The sequence below is a fragment of the Podarcis filfolensis genome (genome assembly GCF_964270895.1).
Source record: "Podarcis filfolensis genome assembly, chromosome: 7".
Classification (NCBI taxonomy): Eukaryota; Metazoa; Chordata; class Lepidosauria; order Squamata; family Lacertidae; genus Podarcis; species Podarcis filfolensis.
This window is the reverse complement of record NC_139603.1, coordinates 34491869-34509507: the sequence shown is the minus strand read 5'-3', so window position 1 is coordinate 34509507 and position 17639 is coordinate 34491869. Positions and strand designations below refer to the sequence as shown.

Sequence of the window (17639 nt, the reverse complement as noted above, 5' to 3'; positions counted from 1 at the left end):
TCTTCAGCTAAGAAGGGAAATAAGCTGTTTCATTTTGATGTCAATGTGGCTTATTTAAATGCAGACTTACAGGAGGAAGTCTATATGACACCACCACCAGGTTTTGAAGGAGACAAGCCAAACCAGGTCTGGCGCCTACACAAATCCATTTATGGGTTGAAACAGTCCGCCCGTAATTGGAATTCCTGCTTAAACGATGCTCTAGAGAGCATGGGGTTCAGAAAGAGCGCAGCAGATGCGTGTCTTTATCTAAAAGGCTCGGGATGTGAACAAGAAGCAGTTTTGATATTTGTTGACGATTTATTATACCGTGGAAAGGACGATAAACTTGCACAACAATTTGCCACTAAGCTTGGAGAAAAGTTTCAGATAAAATCACTAGGCACTGTATCTGTTTATCTAGGAGTTAAAATTCAGCAAGATGAAAATGGGAACTATTGGCTCAGCCAAGAAGCTAAGATCCAGCAGTTGCTGGAAAGGTTTAAAATGGACAACTGTGCTGGTGTTAAAACCCCAATGGAGTTAAGTTACACAAAGGATGCTCAAGCCGAGCAACAGGCAGAGTTCAGTAATCCCAGGGTTTACCAGTCAGCGATAGGCAGTCTACTCCACATTGCACAGTGGACTCGGCCCGATATAACATATGCTGTCAACATGCTGTGTAGACAAGCTGAAAAACCATCAATGCACGCTTGGCAAGGAGTAAAAAGAGTTTTAAGGTATCTCCAAACTACCAAAAGGTTTCGCTTAAAACTATCAGCAGAGGGCAGCACACAACTTGAATGTTGGGCCGACAGCAGTTGGGCAGATGCTGGACCAGATAGAAAATCAGTGTCAGGAATGGCGATAAAATTTGGAAATGCACTAATTGGTTGGAGATCAAGAAAGCAATCACTTATAGCTTTAAGTTCAACTGAATCTGAGTTCAATGCATTATCAGATGTATGTAGAGAACTGGAATTTTATAAGCAGCTGGTACAAGAATTGTTTGGAGAATGTTCCCTACTTATCAGAGTGTGGGAAGACAATCAACCTTGTATTAAACTAGCTAAATCAGGTCAATTTAAACTAATTAAAGTTTAATGGACAGAACCTGCCCCAGCCATTCTATTGGCTGAGGCCCACTCCCAGGCAGCCCTGACCCTTCCCCTTAAATGCAAAATACAAACTATATAATAACTTAACAGAATAATAAAAATAAAAACAAAGCAAGAAACAATAGTGCTCAAATTAAACTACTCCCCACACTGACTAAATGCTTATCCCACCCGAAGCAAAAATAAAATAATAAAATAATATAATATTATAAAAAACAACCACCACCATTTAAGGTGCTGCAGATTAAAAGCGCTTAAAACATTTTAAACCATTTTGTCCCTTGCTGCAGGTAGCTCCTCAGGCCTCTAAGCTGTAGTGGTGAGTGCAGGCCCCGCCCCCTAGGCCCGATGGAGTTGGCAGGAGAGGGAGCGGTCTTCCCAGCACTCAGATGACCCTGGTTTCCCTTTCCAGCTCTACAATTCTATGATTCTACATTTTGTAACTTTTTTCATATTTCTCCCCACCCCGAATTCAATCAAAGCATAGCATACCTCTGGAAAGTAAGTTAAAAATATTTAAAGCCTACACATGAAATAAGCAATAAACAAATATACTGCACAGAGAATAAAATCAGTGTTGCATATGTAAATTAAATGATAGATCAAGGATGACATGCTTGTGTCCCAAGACTGATGGATGTCATCAATAACTTTGGAAGGGGGGAGAAATATAAGATAGACTAAGAATGATCAGTGGCCATGTCAGTAGGACAATTTTTTTGTTAGGGAGGCTAATTGGAACTTGCCTTTTCAGTAGGTAGCAGGAGCAGCTGAACCACCTCCTGGCACCACCACTGCTGCTGCTTATCAAACTTTCTGCTAACCTGTTCTATTTCTGCACCATCCCAGTAGTGTAGACTTCTGCTTTCCTATGTTAGAATTGAACTAGGTGCCAAACTGGATGAGTTTTGGATTAAGTGGACAACTGAACTGCAGAGACTAGCATGTATTCTTAGTGGAATTATAACTCTGCAAGCATCAAAATATCTTTAGATTTGTGACCACAGCTGATCTAGCAGAAAATCATTTTGCAGATACACTAGGCTCTAAAAGTGTACGCTTAAAGTGGAGAAACTCTGAGCATGTTTTATGGGCCTGCCTGGTTATGACTCCCTTTTGGCATGCGGAAATGAAACATCTCAGTTTTATACAAGTAAGTAGGATTTTTCTTCCTATCAGTTATTGTTAGGATACTTATCTGTGGAATGGAACACCAGATAGAATGCGGACTATTGATTGTGCCTAGGAATATTACCCCTAACTACGCCACACACGGAACAATTAACAAAGGACCTTGGACTTAATTGTAAGCAGACCTGAAATTTAATAGAGCAAAAGGCATGTGAAAGACGTCAGGAAGTCTCAAAAGCGAAGCTTTCTATATTCTGACCTCCTAAACCACACCTTAACCATAGCTCCCTCTCTTTCCCTCAGTAGCAGCAATGCTTAGCTTTGGAAAGCTAATTGTGCAATGCTGTCCTGCCAGCCTCTGCTGGTTTTCTTCTTCTTCTTCTTCTTCATCATCATCATCATCATCATCATCATCATAGTTGTATGCTGCCTTCCCATAGTTGAAAGTATGCTCAAGGCAGCTTACCACATAAAAAGATTTACATAATTAGAAACATAACAAAAGTCATAAACAGTAAATAAAACACATCAAAAAGTACACAACCAAACCGAGCAATTTCCACATAAGTTATAAGTTACGTTCAGATTTTTATTTCGGTTGTAAGTTATGTTCTTTGTTTCTGCAGATAAAATCAATAAAAATATAAATTAAAAAGAACAAATCGGTCTACTGATTAACGGTAGAAACGACAGTTTAAGGCTGGAGTTGCCTTTTTTGGCCTTTTCTTTCATCTCTCTCAAGACCCAGCCTTGCTATATAGTTTATCTTTCTTATCGAGCCTTTAGCTTCATTGGCCATTTTAGTCCCAGGCTTTCTGTATAGTGTATCTCTATAATGAGGTCCAGCTCTAGGTTTGATTCCCTATAAACGAAAGAGGGCCCTAGGGCAAAAAATTGTAAAGGCTCCTCTTGATCCTAAACACCCTCCCTGATCCTGTTTCCTAAGATGAAGAAGAAAAGGCTCATGGATTGGCCATTTCAGTTCCCCTGTCTGCCCTTGAAAGATCTTCTCTGGCTCCCTCAGCCTCGTGCTCTGCTCCCTCAGCAGACCAGTGCTAGGAAAGAAGGGACACCCAAGCAAAAGGAGGCTAACAAGTGGATTGTCAATTTAATCCTAGCTCACTTGAATGCCTTGGAGCAGGCATCCCCAAACTAGGCCCTCCAGCTCTTTTGGGACTACAACTCCCATCATCCCTAGCTAACAGGACCAGTGGTCAGGGATGATGGGAACTGTAGTTCCAAAACAGCTGGAGGGCCGAGTTTGGGGATGCCTGCCTTGGAGGCCGGACCCGGCAGGAACCCTCTGGTTGTACTAGCCACTCAGGCAAGGATTAATCCAGTTTTCATTTCCCAATGGAAATAGTGCTTTGCCTGGGGATGGGGTTCTTCAACTGCAGCAGTCGTCTCCGCTCGCTGCATGTGAGCAGGTCTGGCAGCCATAGTGGTTCCCTCTGGGGTCAATACTCGACCACCTGTGCATCTGGTGTCGGAGCAGACATCCTGAGGTGGCTTCTTCAGCTGCTGCTCTTTTTGACTCTTAGTCTGGAGTTGGGGCAATGCCCTTTGGAGAACCTTTGCCCTCACTAGCTTTTTGTTTTTTTGCTTCCTTCTGCCATTTTGGTGACGGGATTATGTGAGTTTCTTTTCACTGCTCTTTCGAGAGCACGCTAAAAATACAAAGAAAAAGGATACAAAGAAACATTGCTGTTTCCAACTCTCTCACAGTACTAGATTTAAATAAGACAAACATAGCTTGTTGCCATATGAACTTTGTGTGACACGCTATCTTCTCAGTTCTTTATTCCATGACATTCAGAAGACATCCTAAGGCAGCCCTGTTCAGGGAAGTTTTTAACGTGTGATACTTTACTGTATTTTTGGTTTCTATGGAAGCCGCCCAGAGTGGCTGGGGAGGCCCAGCCAGATGGGCGGGGATTGAATAATAAATTATTATTATTATTAATTATTATTATTATTATTATTATTATTATTATTATTATTATTATTGTGGGCGTACCTCCACCGTCACTCTTCCTATCTTACTAATATTTGCCATGGATCTCAGCCATTCCCTTTTCAGCTGGCATCAACACCTGTGAACCTCACAAGCATATGCAAGGTTTTTTTCAGTATATGCCATTACATAACTTTCATTTCCTTTGAGCTTTGAAGTTTTAATCGATGACCACAAAATGTCCTTGAAGGACATCACTCCTATGTGAACATTGCAGGTGTGGTTGCAGCAGCGGCAAAAATTAATGATCTTCCTAATTCTTTACTGAATTGATCAAGCACAAGGAAAGTCCCACAAGTGGGGTGGGGGGAGGTGTGGGAACAAACCTGGCCCCAGTCAGGAACATAACAGAGTCCATTAATTTTGGCTTGGCTGCCTGGGTATCCTGCAACAGTTGCAACAATTACCGTAAGTTACCGTAAACGCTTTGTTGGCGTGTTGTGTTGAACCTACTTATTGGGAACAGGATTACAGGTAGACCTGGATACTGATGATTTAGGAGACAGGCACAATCCCAAACTGGCGGCCTGTTGAATGATCAGATAAGATCAAAGCACATTTTGTTTTATCCTCAATCCATCTGCATACCTTCTAAAAATACAGGTTTATGTGTATATAAACTGCTGGCGACCTTATTAAAAGGAAATGATTTTATAGCAATCAATTCTCAGGCTTTTTTCCACCTTGCTATAGCTGCTGTAAAACTCTCAAAACTTGTAGTTTCCACAGTGTCAGCCCCACTGGAGTTTACAGGTCCTTCTTCCAGAACCAGCCTATGATGTTCGTGAAGCGGAATAAAAATTTATGACTTCATTGTTGTTGCCGCCAGGGATTCAGCATCGTTTCTCTCCTCTAACCTGTTGATCCATTATGGAGAAAAAGTAAGATTTCTATCTTAATTATTCTTCAACATGTATTATTTTTAAATAATGCAAGAGATATGCAGAATAACGAGTAGTACAAAAAGTTTAATATATAAGGAAACTGATTGAGAAAGCTGACATATTTGGAATAAACTGCCGCTTTTTATTTAGTTTTCCACAATTTATCTTAACATCAGGGCATAACAGCAGCACTGTAGCAATTGTATACCATTAAATTAAGAGCATATTGTATTAACTATTCAAATATATATTATACTATTTGCATAACACATATGCTGTGCAGTGAGTGCCATGTGAGATGTAGACTTTCTGTAGACTATAGCACATATTTAATGTTATGTAAAAAAAGTTCCTTTGCTTTGTCTTATGTGTGAGTGGATCTCATCCATTCTATATGTTATCCCCCCCATAAGTTCATTTCAATGACATGAGACATGTGGTTGCTTCTTCCATTAAAATAACAGCTGTGTACGAATAAAGAAGCATGCATTTACGGGAAGAGGTGATATGTACATTTATATCGTCTTGAACCTGAGTCATGATCCTATATAGTTTAATTGTACATATTCAACATATATTATATTCAAAACCTTTGTATATATTATATCTAGGAAGTTCCCCTCAAAAACTATCTTACAAATCACAAACGGCATGCATTTCTTGCTGGGCAAAAAGGCTCTGTAATTTATCAGAGGCTGACTTGAGAAATAGCAGTCATTTTGATTGTAGACATTGGCATCACCTAATGAACTACTTTAAGGCAGCACATTCATACATTTCTTTTCTTTGCATATAGCTCTATATTCTCAGTGGATATGTGTGTTTGCGATGGAATGGAATTTCTTAATGTAAATGTTAGTATTTGAAAGTTAATTCCAAGAACAAAGATAACAGGTGATACCCAACTAAGCCTTGTCCAGAATAGAACCATTGAAATTAATGGACTTAAGTAATGAAGTTGGGTATCTCCCAATAATTCTTAGCAACAATTCATCTCTCACAGTTGGTCAGCTGAGGAAAATATATTGAACAAGTTAAAATAATTTAAATAGCTGGAGCTTTCGTTTTCACCCTGTAACAAGTGGAGCAAACATTGTTATGTTTTCAAAGCTGAAAGCTGAACACATAACATGAAATGTGTTAAGATTCATGTGTTGTGCAGAGGAGAATGTAATTTGATAATTCCAGCAAATAACAATTTAGATTAAGTTTGTAGGGTGTTGAGATATATAGACTGTTTAACTTGTTAAGGATCTAGATACCGTACAACTTAAGTTTTTCAAGGCTGACCTAAACCACCTGCACCATTTCCACATGCAGAGAGATGATAAATGCTCTTGTATTTAGCATATGGTGTGTGGAATTTTAGCTACATATTGAAATGTTCTACTATGGATACACTTCTATGTAGGCTCCAGATGGAGTAGAAGCAGTCAGGAAACATTTTTAGAAAATCACGGTTTGCAAACGGAATGGACTTGATATATCCAATTTACTATATTTAAAGCAACATGGAAGTAGATCCCCATTTCATTAGACTATAGGATACTGAAATACAGCTTCATTAGGCAGCAGTAAAGCTTTCCCATATCCCCTCCCCCAGTGCCTAAAATATTTTAAACCACACATGCTAAATACAATGATTAGTTGAGCCACATTAATTTTCGAGAAAGACATTTCCTTTGAGCTTTGAAGTTTTAATCGATGACCACAAAATGTCCTTGAAGGACATCACTCCTATGTGAACATTGCAGGTGTGGTTGCAGCAGCGGCAAAAATTAATGATCTTCCTAATTCTTTACTGAATTGATCAAGCACAAGGAAAGTCCCACAAGTGGGGTGGGGGGAGGTGTGGGAACAAACCTGGCCCCAGTCAGGAACATAACAGAGTCCATTAATTTTGGCTTGGCTGCCTGGGTATCCTGCAACAGTTGCAACAATTACCGTAAGTTACCGTAAACGCTTTGTTGGCGTGTTGTGTTGAACCTACTTATTGGGAACAGGATTACAGGTAGACCTGGATACTGATGACTTAGGAGACAGGCACAATCCCAAACTGGCGGCCTGTTGAATGATCAGATAAGATCAAAGCACATTTTGTTTTATCCTCAATCCATCTGCATACCTTCTAAAAATACAGGTTTATGTACACGTCATCCTGTTTTTATATATAAAATTGAGGATATTATAGTAAGTTAAAATACATTTAAGAGAAAAAAAAGAAAAAATAGAAAAAGAAAGCTGAAACAGAAAAAAAAAACATTTTTAAAAGCAGAGGAAAATAGCAATAACAAAATAACCATAAATTATAATTAAAGTCACAAAACTATATAGTATATATATGTAGATGAATAAATGAATTGTTTCCCTCAAGTATACATTGATTCATGTGTCACTATGGTTTCAACAAATACATTCCAAAAATCATTTAATTTGTTCATGCATAATCATTGTCTGAAAGTGATCTGTTCATAGGTTGCAAGAGTTGTCACGTCATATTTCCATTAATTGAAGGAGGGCACATTTTTATCCTTCCAATGTATGAATAGAACATCTTTTTGCAGATGGTATAATAACTTGCAATGGTTCTCCAGCCCTCCTTCACCGTTTGAGGCGGGAATTTTTAATGGCAGAGGGCACCTCCTTTTTTGCACCCTCTTACCACTATCTCTTATTACTTCTGTACAAGTCACACACAAAAATATTTAATTTAAAGATCTCTTGCCATCAGAGGGGAATCCCATTCTGTTTCACCACTTGAGGTGAAACAGGAAGATGTTGCCCTCACCAAAGTCTCACTTACTGGGGCGTCACAGTGGCAGCTTCTGGAAAAATCTCTCAGGTGACAAATGGGTTTCGATAGTTGAATTTGTTGTCATTTTACCTGTAATGCTTTCCTTATTGCTATATTTCTTATTGTTAATGTGTTGCTTTCCCCCCCATGTAATTTTTATGGAAATTCTAAAATCAGGGGAAATTTACAGAAAGAAAATAAGAAAGAAAAAGAGAGAGAGAAGAAGCTGAGGTGGGGGAGAAAATTAGGCAGCATCGATGCAGACATGGAACACAAGTACAGGAGAGTATTTTTGAAGTTTAAAAATAAAAAGGAAAATACCACAATAATTGCTGATATATTGAATGTGAGGTAGATCCAGGAAAAATGTTGGTTTTAATTCCCTTGCTTTGATATCATGTGATATAATAATAATAATAATAATAATAATAATAATAATAATAATAATTTTTTTAAATACCCCGCCCTCCCCAGCCAAGGCCGGGCTCAGGGCGGCTAACAAGCAATAATAAAAACAAGTTGAATGATTACAACTTAAAACAAAATTAAAATACAACATTAAAATATTGAAACATTAAAATATTAAAATGCCTCATTAAAATGCCTCATCGCAGGAGGAGAAGGAAAAGAAAAAAGGAGAGGGAGGGAATCAAATTGGCTCCAGGCCAAAGGCCAGGCGGAACAACTCTGTCTTACAGGCCTTGCGGAAAGAAATCAGATCCTGCAGGGCCCTGGTCTCATGAGACAGGGCGTTCCACCAGGCCGGAGCCAGAGTTGAAAAGGCCCTAGCTCTGGTTGAAGCCAATCTAACTTCCTTAGGGCCCGGGACCACTAGGGTGTTGCTATTTATGGACCTTGAGGCTCTCCGTGGGGCATACCGGGAGAGGCGGTCCCGTAGGTACGAGGGTCCTAGGCCATGAAGGACTTCAAAGGTCAAAAGCAGCACCTTAAATCTGACCCTGTACTTCACCGGGAGCCAGTGCAGCTTGAAAAGCACTGGGTGAATATGCTGCCATGGCAGAAACCCCGTGAGGAGCCTCGCTGCAGCATTCTGCACCCGCTGGAGTTTCTGGGACAGCTTCAAGGGCAGCCCAGCGTAGAGCGAATATGAATAATATGAATAAAAGAAGAAACCAAGTATGAGTGTGTTGTATCTTCTTGATTTTTTATCATGTAATCCATACATTAGTGTAAATTGGAGGAACTATCGATCCATACATTTCCTTATTCTTAAAATATGTGAAATCAAACCAGACTGCAAAAAAGCTGTATTTTTTATTGGACCTCTTGTAAACTTTCAGTTTATGGGATTTTTTCCTAACAAGGCTACCTGCCAAACCTAATAGTCCAACTTTACTAGCTCAAGCATTTGCCAAAACCTTGCTGTAGACATCTTGTAGCACCCTGCTTGTGGTTAACACTTAGCTGGAATGAAATATTCAACGCAGCAATAGAGAAATTAAAATAATAATTTATTTGTCAGACAAATAAATGAGAGACACAGTGGTATATGGTTACCAAAGCTCTGCCCACTCCAGCCCTGATGGTCAGCACTTATATTTCCTCAGCTCAGCCCCCTTGCTCCTCCTTTGGCTGCCTCTGTCCAATCAGCCTGGTTGAAATTCCTATTGGCTGTTTGCTCGAACCAATCATAAAAGATACACCCATTTCCTATTGCCTTTTATGGGAGACAAAGAGCTATAATTCCTTCTATCTATAAATGGCAAATAAGTAGTCATATATCTTAGATTAACATTATTATACCTTAATTAACATTTCACCTTTTGCCCTATTGCCCTATTCACTGCAAAACAAATGGCTAAAACAGATGGTGCATGGTTTTTTAATTTTTATCTTAAAAGGATCTTGGGTTCTCCTCTCACACATTATCAATGAAAGATCTCCTTCTTTGGAGGTCTTTAAGCAGAGGCTTGACAACCATATGTCAGGAGTGCTCTGATGGTGTTTCCTGTTTGGCAGGGGGTTGGACTCGATGGCCCTTGTGGTCTCTTCCAACTCCATGATTCTATGATTCTATGAAATAAGAATCTAACATTTCTTACTTTCTAAATCTTTTGCATAATTACATTTAAGCCAATATATTTCATACATAACATATATAGATTTTTAGAAGCAAAGGCCTTTTCAAAGAAAAGGAACTTAATAAAAACAGTTTTGAAAGCAACCCCTTAGATCTACACCCCCCCTTTCAAGCCAGCTGCTGTTTCTATTAGCTCTTTCCCTTTTAACCTTAGGAAGATGTGGCTCAAGTTTAATGGGAGGCACAATAATTATTACTATTTACCAATTCTTAATTGTGTTTTTGTAGCTTGATTGTATTCTATGATTTGTATGGTCAGTGTGACCTTTTGCTCCCAGCCTGTAATTTCCTTTTACAACCCTGAAATACTGCTATAGATCAATGGGGCCCTTGAACAGGAAGATAAACAGCTGCCAGAGTATTCAGCCACCTGCTTTATGCCTGGCATGAGAGATACAAACATTTGCAAATATATTTTTTAAACTCATTTTAAAATACAGATCTTGATCAGATGCCTCATAATACAGATCTTGATCAGATGCCTCATTCCCCCCTTTCAAGCTCAAGGACCTTCATCCCAAGTGTCCTTGATAGCTTGACCTTCATCATATTCCTGAGGTAAAGCTCTGTATAGGGCCATGATATGAGGTAGAGTTTCATTTGAAATCATCTTGCTAATTGTACTTCTAAAACATGAAATGATACATGGCACCATACATAAAACCATTACTACTACCGTCAAGAAAAACAAGCAAGACAATAGTATCCCTTTGAGTCCCGCAACATTAGGTAACCAATTGGTGAGCCATCCCATATCCCATCCTTCCCATGTTTGTACTGGGACATGTGCTATATTCTCCATCTTTGTGGCCAACACACAGATTGCCTCACCATTATCAGAAATGTTAAAGCAACAGGCATTCCCTGTCAAGTTCAAGACTCCACATAGGCCTCCCTGCCTGGCAAGTACATAATCCATTCCCATTTTCAGCTGCAAAATGGCGGCTCTACTTTCATCCAACTGTTGTGCAATAAGTCTCAAACTCTGGGCCGTTGCATTGGTTACAAGTTCCACTACTGCTTGCAATCGAATTATTCTGTTTAGATTATAAATAGGATCCCGTGCCCCTTGTATGAGCTCATCAGGATTCCAGGAGGCAGGTTCATAATAGGCTATAATGTGCTCTGGTGGCCAATCATCAGAATCGCTCCAACTTTGGGTACTTCCTCCTGCTATATGAGAAATATCAGCGTTTCTTCATGTACGCTTGGCTGAACTAGTGGGCATAATCCACATTGGTGGTAATACCCATTCCAGGAAACAAGTCCCACTCCATTTGGAAGGGAGTTGCTTGTATGCCCATTCTCCACATATCCACCACAACCATCGGGTCTGAGGTTTTTGGTACGTGGAGTGCATAAGGCGAAATATCAAAAGGGGTATAGAGTTCACAGTGCAGTATGTTAGATTGCCTTTTGCTGTCACAGTTATGTTCCACACCATTTTCCATGCATGAATAAAAGGAGGTGCACAGGGCAAGGTATTACGAGTTCGATAGGTAGTACCGTTTGCCCAGGTTTGACTATTCTTAATATAATCCCAAGTATAGTGGCAATGAGAAGAGCCTACCATGGTAGAAGCAGCTGCATCTGATGATTTATGTACACAGAATTCCCCTTGCACAGGTATAACTCGTATTGGTTTAGTTGAGTTCCATCCGGGGAAATTCTGTACTTCTGTTTGGTGTGGCATTTCACTTACCTTACCAATGGCATTTAATGGTATCGGTAATAAGGGCATACCTCCCTCTGAATCATCTGGCCCAAGAGAGCAAACAAGGCAATTGGTCCTATTTGTAACATTGGCTACCATCTCAGCTAAGCCTACCCACATATTGTGGTCATGGCGGAATCCATATTTAGCAAATTTGGTCAGATTCAAGGACCCTTCCCCTTCCCAAGGGATCAGGATTAACAATAAAATCATGTTGATGTCTAGTATATGCATTCCTTCCACAAAAGATTACCTTATTGTGATAGCAAAAAAATATTAGCCCCAATATAATTCCCCCAGTGACAGAAATGGGGAACCACCAAGACCAAAACATATATCCCGAGGATCCCCAATGAGTAATATCCCTGATAATTGTTCCACAAGGGGGGGGGGCAGTCAATCAATTGTATAAGAGAATCTTCCCGTTCACAATCGCTGGTTCAGACGCTCCTCAAGCTTCAGGCGTGCGCAGGTCAGCCAGCTTCCAGGTTGTGGCTGCAGCAGGCCGGTCGTCTAATGTTGCCCGTGACCTAGCCCGTTCCCCGTAGGGCTAGATACAGGGGTTTTTGGAGAGAGTCAGTTTTAAAGGATTAAAGGGGTCACCTTTGCACGTCCAACTGCCTTCGGACTTCTTCAAACGGGAGTGATGAATCCAGGGAGTCACCTCAGCTACCTTCACTGCTGTTGGAGTAGAGAGCAAGACGGTGTAAGGTCCACGCCACTTAGGTGCAAGTGGATCGCGTTTCCACTCTTTCACCCATACGCTATCGCCAGCCTGGAACTGATGAATCGGCTCAGCAATGCTGCACGGCGTGCGCTCAAGGGCCCACCTGTTAAGAGAAACAAAAACACGGGAGAGAGATTGCACTTGTCCCTGTGTCACATGGTCTCCTATTTGTTTAAGGTCAGCTGGAATATCCTGAACAAAGGAGGGCGGCCTCCCATACAGGAGCTCAAAAGGTGACAACTTAAGTCTTTTTGTGGGTGCGCACCGAACACGAAACAGTGTTATGGGTAACACATCTACCCATCCCAATCCCGTTTCCTGGGTTAATTTTGTCAATTGGGTTTTCAGAGTCAGATTCATTCTTTCAGTTTTCCCCGAACTCTGAGGCCTGTATGCTGCAAGCAGTCTCCATTTCACTTGTAGGACTCGACATACTTCTTGTACTACTTGATCAATGAACGCTGGCCCATTATCACTTCCAATGCATCTAGGTAATCCAAACCTCGGGATCAATTCAGTGAGGAGTCTCTTAGTTACCTCTCGTGCCTTTTCAGTTCGGGTGGGAAAAGCTTCAACCCATCCGGTAAGAGTATCTACAAACACAAGGAGATACTTAAATCCCTTAGAAGGGACCAGCTCTGTGAAGTCCACAATTAGGCTTTCCATGGGGACGTATCCTACATGTTGGATTCCAGGAGGTTGTACCGGTCCCTGCCTGGGATTGTTTTTAGCACAAAGAACACATTTCTGTGAAATGCAAGTTGCTAATTGTGATAGGTTAATAATATACAACTTCCGACTGAGACTCTCTCTGGTTGCAGTACCACCAAGGTGAGTAGATTCATGATAATTTCTTACAATTGTGCCTGCTAGGTGATGAGGTACATAAATCCTATTGTCCGGCAGGATCATCCAACCGTCCTTCACAACCGCTCCTTCCTGTTCAGCCCACTTCCTCTCTTCTGGGGTATAGTGAGGTTTAACTTCTTCTGGAACTACCTCTGGTATGAGGGCTGCTATAAATCCTCCCACAGGCTTTTGGGCTGCCTCTTGGGCTGCTTTGTCAGCAGCATGATTTCCTCTGGTTATTGGATCCCTTCCTCGTCCATGACCTTTGCAGTGCATTACAGCAATCTGTTCTGGAGCCCATACTGCTTCCAACAGGATTTCTACTTCAGGTCCATATTTCAAGGCCTTCCCGTGGGCCTTCCCGATTAGACCTCTTTCTTTCCATAGAGCTCCATGTGCATGCAGGGTTAAGAAGGCATATTTAGAATCAGTATAGATGTTTGCCTTACATCCGGCTGCCAATTGCAGAGCTCTAGTTAAACCTATAAGTTCAGCTTTTTGTGCTGAGGTGCCAGCAGGCAAAGCTTCAGCTTCCACAACTTCCTCATTGGTGACCACAGCATATCCTGCTCGTCTGGCACCTTCATGCAGGTAACTGCTACCATCAGTATAATATACAACATCTGGATTTTTCAATGGTTCATCTTTCAGATCGGGTCTACTGGAATAAACTTCATCCATTATTTGGAGACAATCATGTGATTCTTCATCATCTACCTCTGGTAGGGGCAGCAAAGTTGCTGGATTGAGCATATTCACTACTCGTAGATGAATCCTGGGATTTTCACACAATAGGCCTTGGTATCTAGCCATCCTTGGGTTCGTTAGCCAATAACTACCCTTATATTCCATGAGTGTCAGAACAGCATGAGGTACATTCACATACATCGTCTGGCCGAAGGTAAATTTATCAGCTTCTTTGACAAGGCTTGCAGTGGCCGCTACTGCCCTTAGGCATGGAGGCCATCCTTTTCCTACTGAGTCCAATTGTTTAGACAAATAAGCTACTGGACGGTTCCAGCTTCCTAATCTCTGGGTCAGGACTGCTGCTGCAATCCCATTCTGTTCATGTACATACAGCTGAAAGGGTTTTTCCGAATTAGGCAGCCCAAGGGCTGGGGCCTCCATAAGTTGTTGTTTGATAACTAAAAGGCTTGTTGCTGCTCAGGTCCCCATACGAATGGGTCCTTTTCTGCACCTCGAGTGCTTTCATGTAAGGGCTTGGCCAGACTGCTGAAATCAGGTATCCATAGTCTACAAAACCCTGCTGTTCCCAGGAATCCTCTGAGTTGTTTCCTTGTGGTAGGTTCCTTGATAAGGCAAATAGCTTCTTTCCTCTCTGGTCTCAATGCTCGTTGTTGGTGTGAGATGTCAAAGCCCAAATATTTGACCTTTTCTAAACATAACTGTGCCTTTTTCTGGGAAACTCGGTAGCCAGCTTCCCAGAGCAAGTGGAGCAGTTCCTCTGTCCCTTCTTTACAGGTATCAAAATCCTTTGCTGCTAGTATAAGGTCATCTACATATTGCAGAACCACCTTTTCTCCAGGTATTGAGGGGTAACTTGTTAGATCCTTCGCCAAGGCAGTGCCAAATAAAGTTGGGGAATTTTTGAATCCCTGGGGCAATCTTGTCCAGGTTAGCTGGCCTTTTGTTCCTGTCAAAGGGTCTTCCCACTGGAAGGCAAATATAGGTTGGCTCTGTGGTGCCAGCTGGCAACAGAAGAATGCATCTTTCAAGTCCAATACAGTAAAAAATGTTGCTTCTGGTGGGATTAAACTCAGCAGGGTGTGATGGGATGGTGAGCTGCTTGTGCGTAAAATCCTGATCCCTCAGAGTTTGGCTAAGTTCCCAAACCTCTGTCTGTGATGGAGCTTCTTAAGCATGGCTCCATCAATCGCTCGTAGAATCGGACAGTGGGCGTTTACGGAACTTCTTCCAGCATAAAAGCTCCTTAACGGAAACGCGTCTTCTGGACTCTCGGCGTGACAGTTTCCGCCGAGGAGTGGGTGTCCCTACGGGAGGTCCTGAAACCTCCCCACTGTTCTCGCTTGAAGTGTCTCTGAGCCCTCCCTCCGACTCACTTTCCCTTGGAACTCCACTTCTCCCCCTGCTGGTCCCCTCCTCCGCTGAGTGGTCTCTCTCACCCTCCATGAGCCCTTTCACCTCCTTCGTCTCAGATGACAGTTCCCTGACATCCACCTCCCCTCCAGGGCCCCCTTCACCCCCTTCCCTCCCCTCCTCTGCAGGAGGCGAGGGAGCAAAACCCCTGAAGGAACCTCCCTCATCTTCCGAAGTTTCGAACACTTCCCTCCACCTTTTGCTGTTTCCGGTTTCCAAGTACTCCTCCTCCTCGGAGTCTGTACCTCCTTCCAACTCCGATTCCCTGAATCCCTCCAGTTCCTCCTCATCGTCGGTGGTGCCAAAGTACTCCCTCCGGAACCTCGCTACTGGCTGAGGTTTCCTGGGGAACCTTTGGTGGAACGTTTCGATCAAGATCTCGTCATGGACCTCCTCTGCCTTCACCCAGGTGTTTTCCGACTCCGGTTCCCCTTCCCATGCGACCAAATACTCCACCTGATTACCCTTCCACCTGGAGTCGATGATTTCCGCCACATAGTTGCGGCTTTCCCTTTCTTCTATGGCTGGCCCCCGTGTGGATACCCCTTCACCTTCCCCCCTGTATGGTGACAGTAATGACCTGTGGAATACCGGGTGCAGTTTCATGTGGTTCGGTAACCGGAGTCTGAAAGCCACTGGGTTGACCTGTTGGATGACCTCAAATGGTCCCAATCTTTTGGGTCTCAATTTCTTGCAACCCCCCTTGAACGGCAATCCTTGGGTTGATAGCCAGACCCTACTCCCCACCCTAATTGTTTCGCCTTCCCTTCTGCTCTTGTCTGCCTGCCTCTTATATTCTTCTTTGGCCCTTTCTAGGTTGTGTTGGAGTTGACGATGGATCGCTTCCATTTCTTCTACAAAAAGTTCCGCGGCCGGAACACTCCATCTCTCTCCTCCTTCCCCTGGAAACGCCCTGGGGTGGCACCCATAATTAGCCAAAAAGGGGCTCATCCCGGTGGACACATTCTCTGCATTATTGTAAGCAAATTCCGCTAGTGCCAACTTTTCGACCCAATCGTTTTCTCTGTCATTGACATAACACCTCAGGTATTGTTGAATGATACCGTTTGCCCTCTCCGCCTGCCCATTGGTCTCAGGGTGCCTGGCAGTCGAAAAGTTGACCTCTACGTGCAACAAGCTCATAAGCTTCCTCCAGAATCTGGACGTGAACTGTTTCCCTCTGTTGGAAACCACCCTCAAGGGGGCGCCATGCAGCCTAAAAATATGTTCTACAAACAATTTCGCTGTCTCTTCCGCCGTGACTGCATGTGAGCAAGCTACAAAGTGACCCATCTTAGTTAACAGGTCTACTACGACTAGTATGGCGGTTTTCCCCTGGGATTTGGGCAGATCAGTCATAAAATCTATCGACACCGCCTCCCACGGTCGTTCTGGTGTGGGTAACGGTTCTAATAACCCCGCTGGTGCCCGCCTTTCTCCTTTGGCTCTCTGGCATTGGTCACACCTTCTCACATACTCCCGTACATCCTCCCTCACCTTGGGCCACCAAAACTCCCTGGTCACCAACCACATGGTCTTGTGTTGCCCAAAATGCCCCGCTGTGGGATTGTCGTGCAGCTGTTTGAGTACTCTCCCCCTCAATTCCCCTTCGGGTATATATAGCGCCCCTTTGTAATACAATGCCCCGTTTCTTTCTTCAAAACCTCCGGGGTCTTCTCCCTCTCTCCTTAAACCTCTGAGCTTATCCTGGGCGTACTCATCATTTACCGTTCCCTCTACCAGTTCTCTTTGCCCCACCCAGGCCGCACCACACACCCAGTGGTCCTCTGGGATAATATGTCTCTCTTCTGGCGCTCCCTCCCCCTCCAAATATTCAGGTTTGCGAGAGAGAGCGTCCGCTCTGATGTTTTCTGGACCTGGCACATAGCAGATTTCAAAATGGAATTTGGAGAACTCCTGAGCCCATCTCACTTGTCGTTGGTTGAGCACTCGTGCTGTTCTCCAATACTCCAAATTCTTGTGGTCCGTACACACTTGCACCTTATGCTGTGCGCCAATTAGTAAGTGTCTCCATCTCCGGAACGCTTCGTGAATGGCGAGTAGTTCTCGGTCATATACCGTGTAGTTCCTCTCGGATTTGTTCAGCTTACGCGAAAAGAAGGCACACGGTCTCCATTCCGACTTATTGCTCCCTGGCTGAAGCAGCACCGCCCCCACCGCCCGGTCTGAGGCATCAGTTTCCACTCTCA

At 42.8% G+C, this 17639-nt stretch overlaps 1 protein-coding gene across 4 annotated transcripts in view; it reads left to right on the top strand.

Annotated features, from left to right (window-relative positions):
- The first annotated feature begins 4982 nt into the window (after positions 1-4982).
- The window catches only part of LOC310767064 (cytidine monophosphate-N-acetylneuraminic acid hydroxylase-like), a 46441-nt gene continuing 33784 nt past the window's right edge, over positions 4983-17639 (top strand). For 2 of the 4 annotated variants that reach the window (XM_083623898.1, XM_083623895.1), the window contains exon 1: positions 8171-8271. In XM_083623898.1, the coding sequence (XP_083480024.1) occupies positions 8186-8271 (86 nt within the window). In that variant the 5' untranslated portion in view covers positions 8171-8185. Of the gene's footprint in view, positions 5124-8170; positions 8272-8753; positions 8819-17639 lie in introns of those variants that run through there. The other 2 variants (XM_083623897.1, XM_083623896.1) reach the window with 2 other exon arrangements.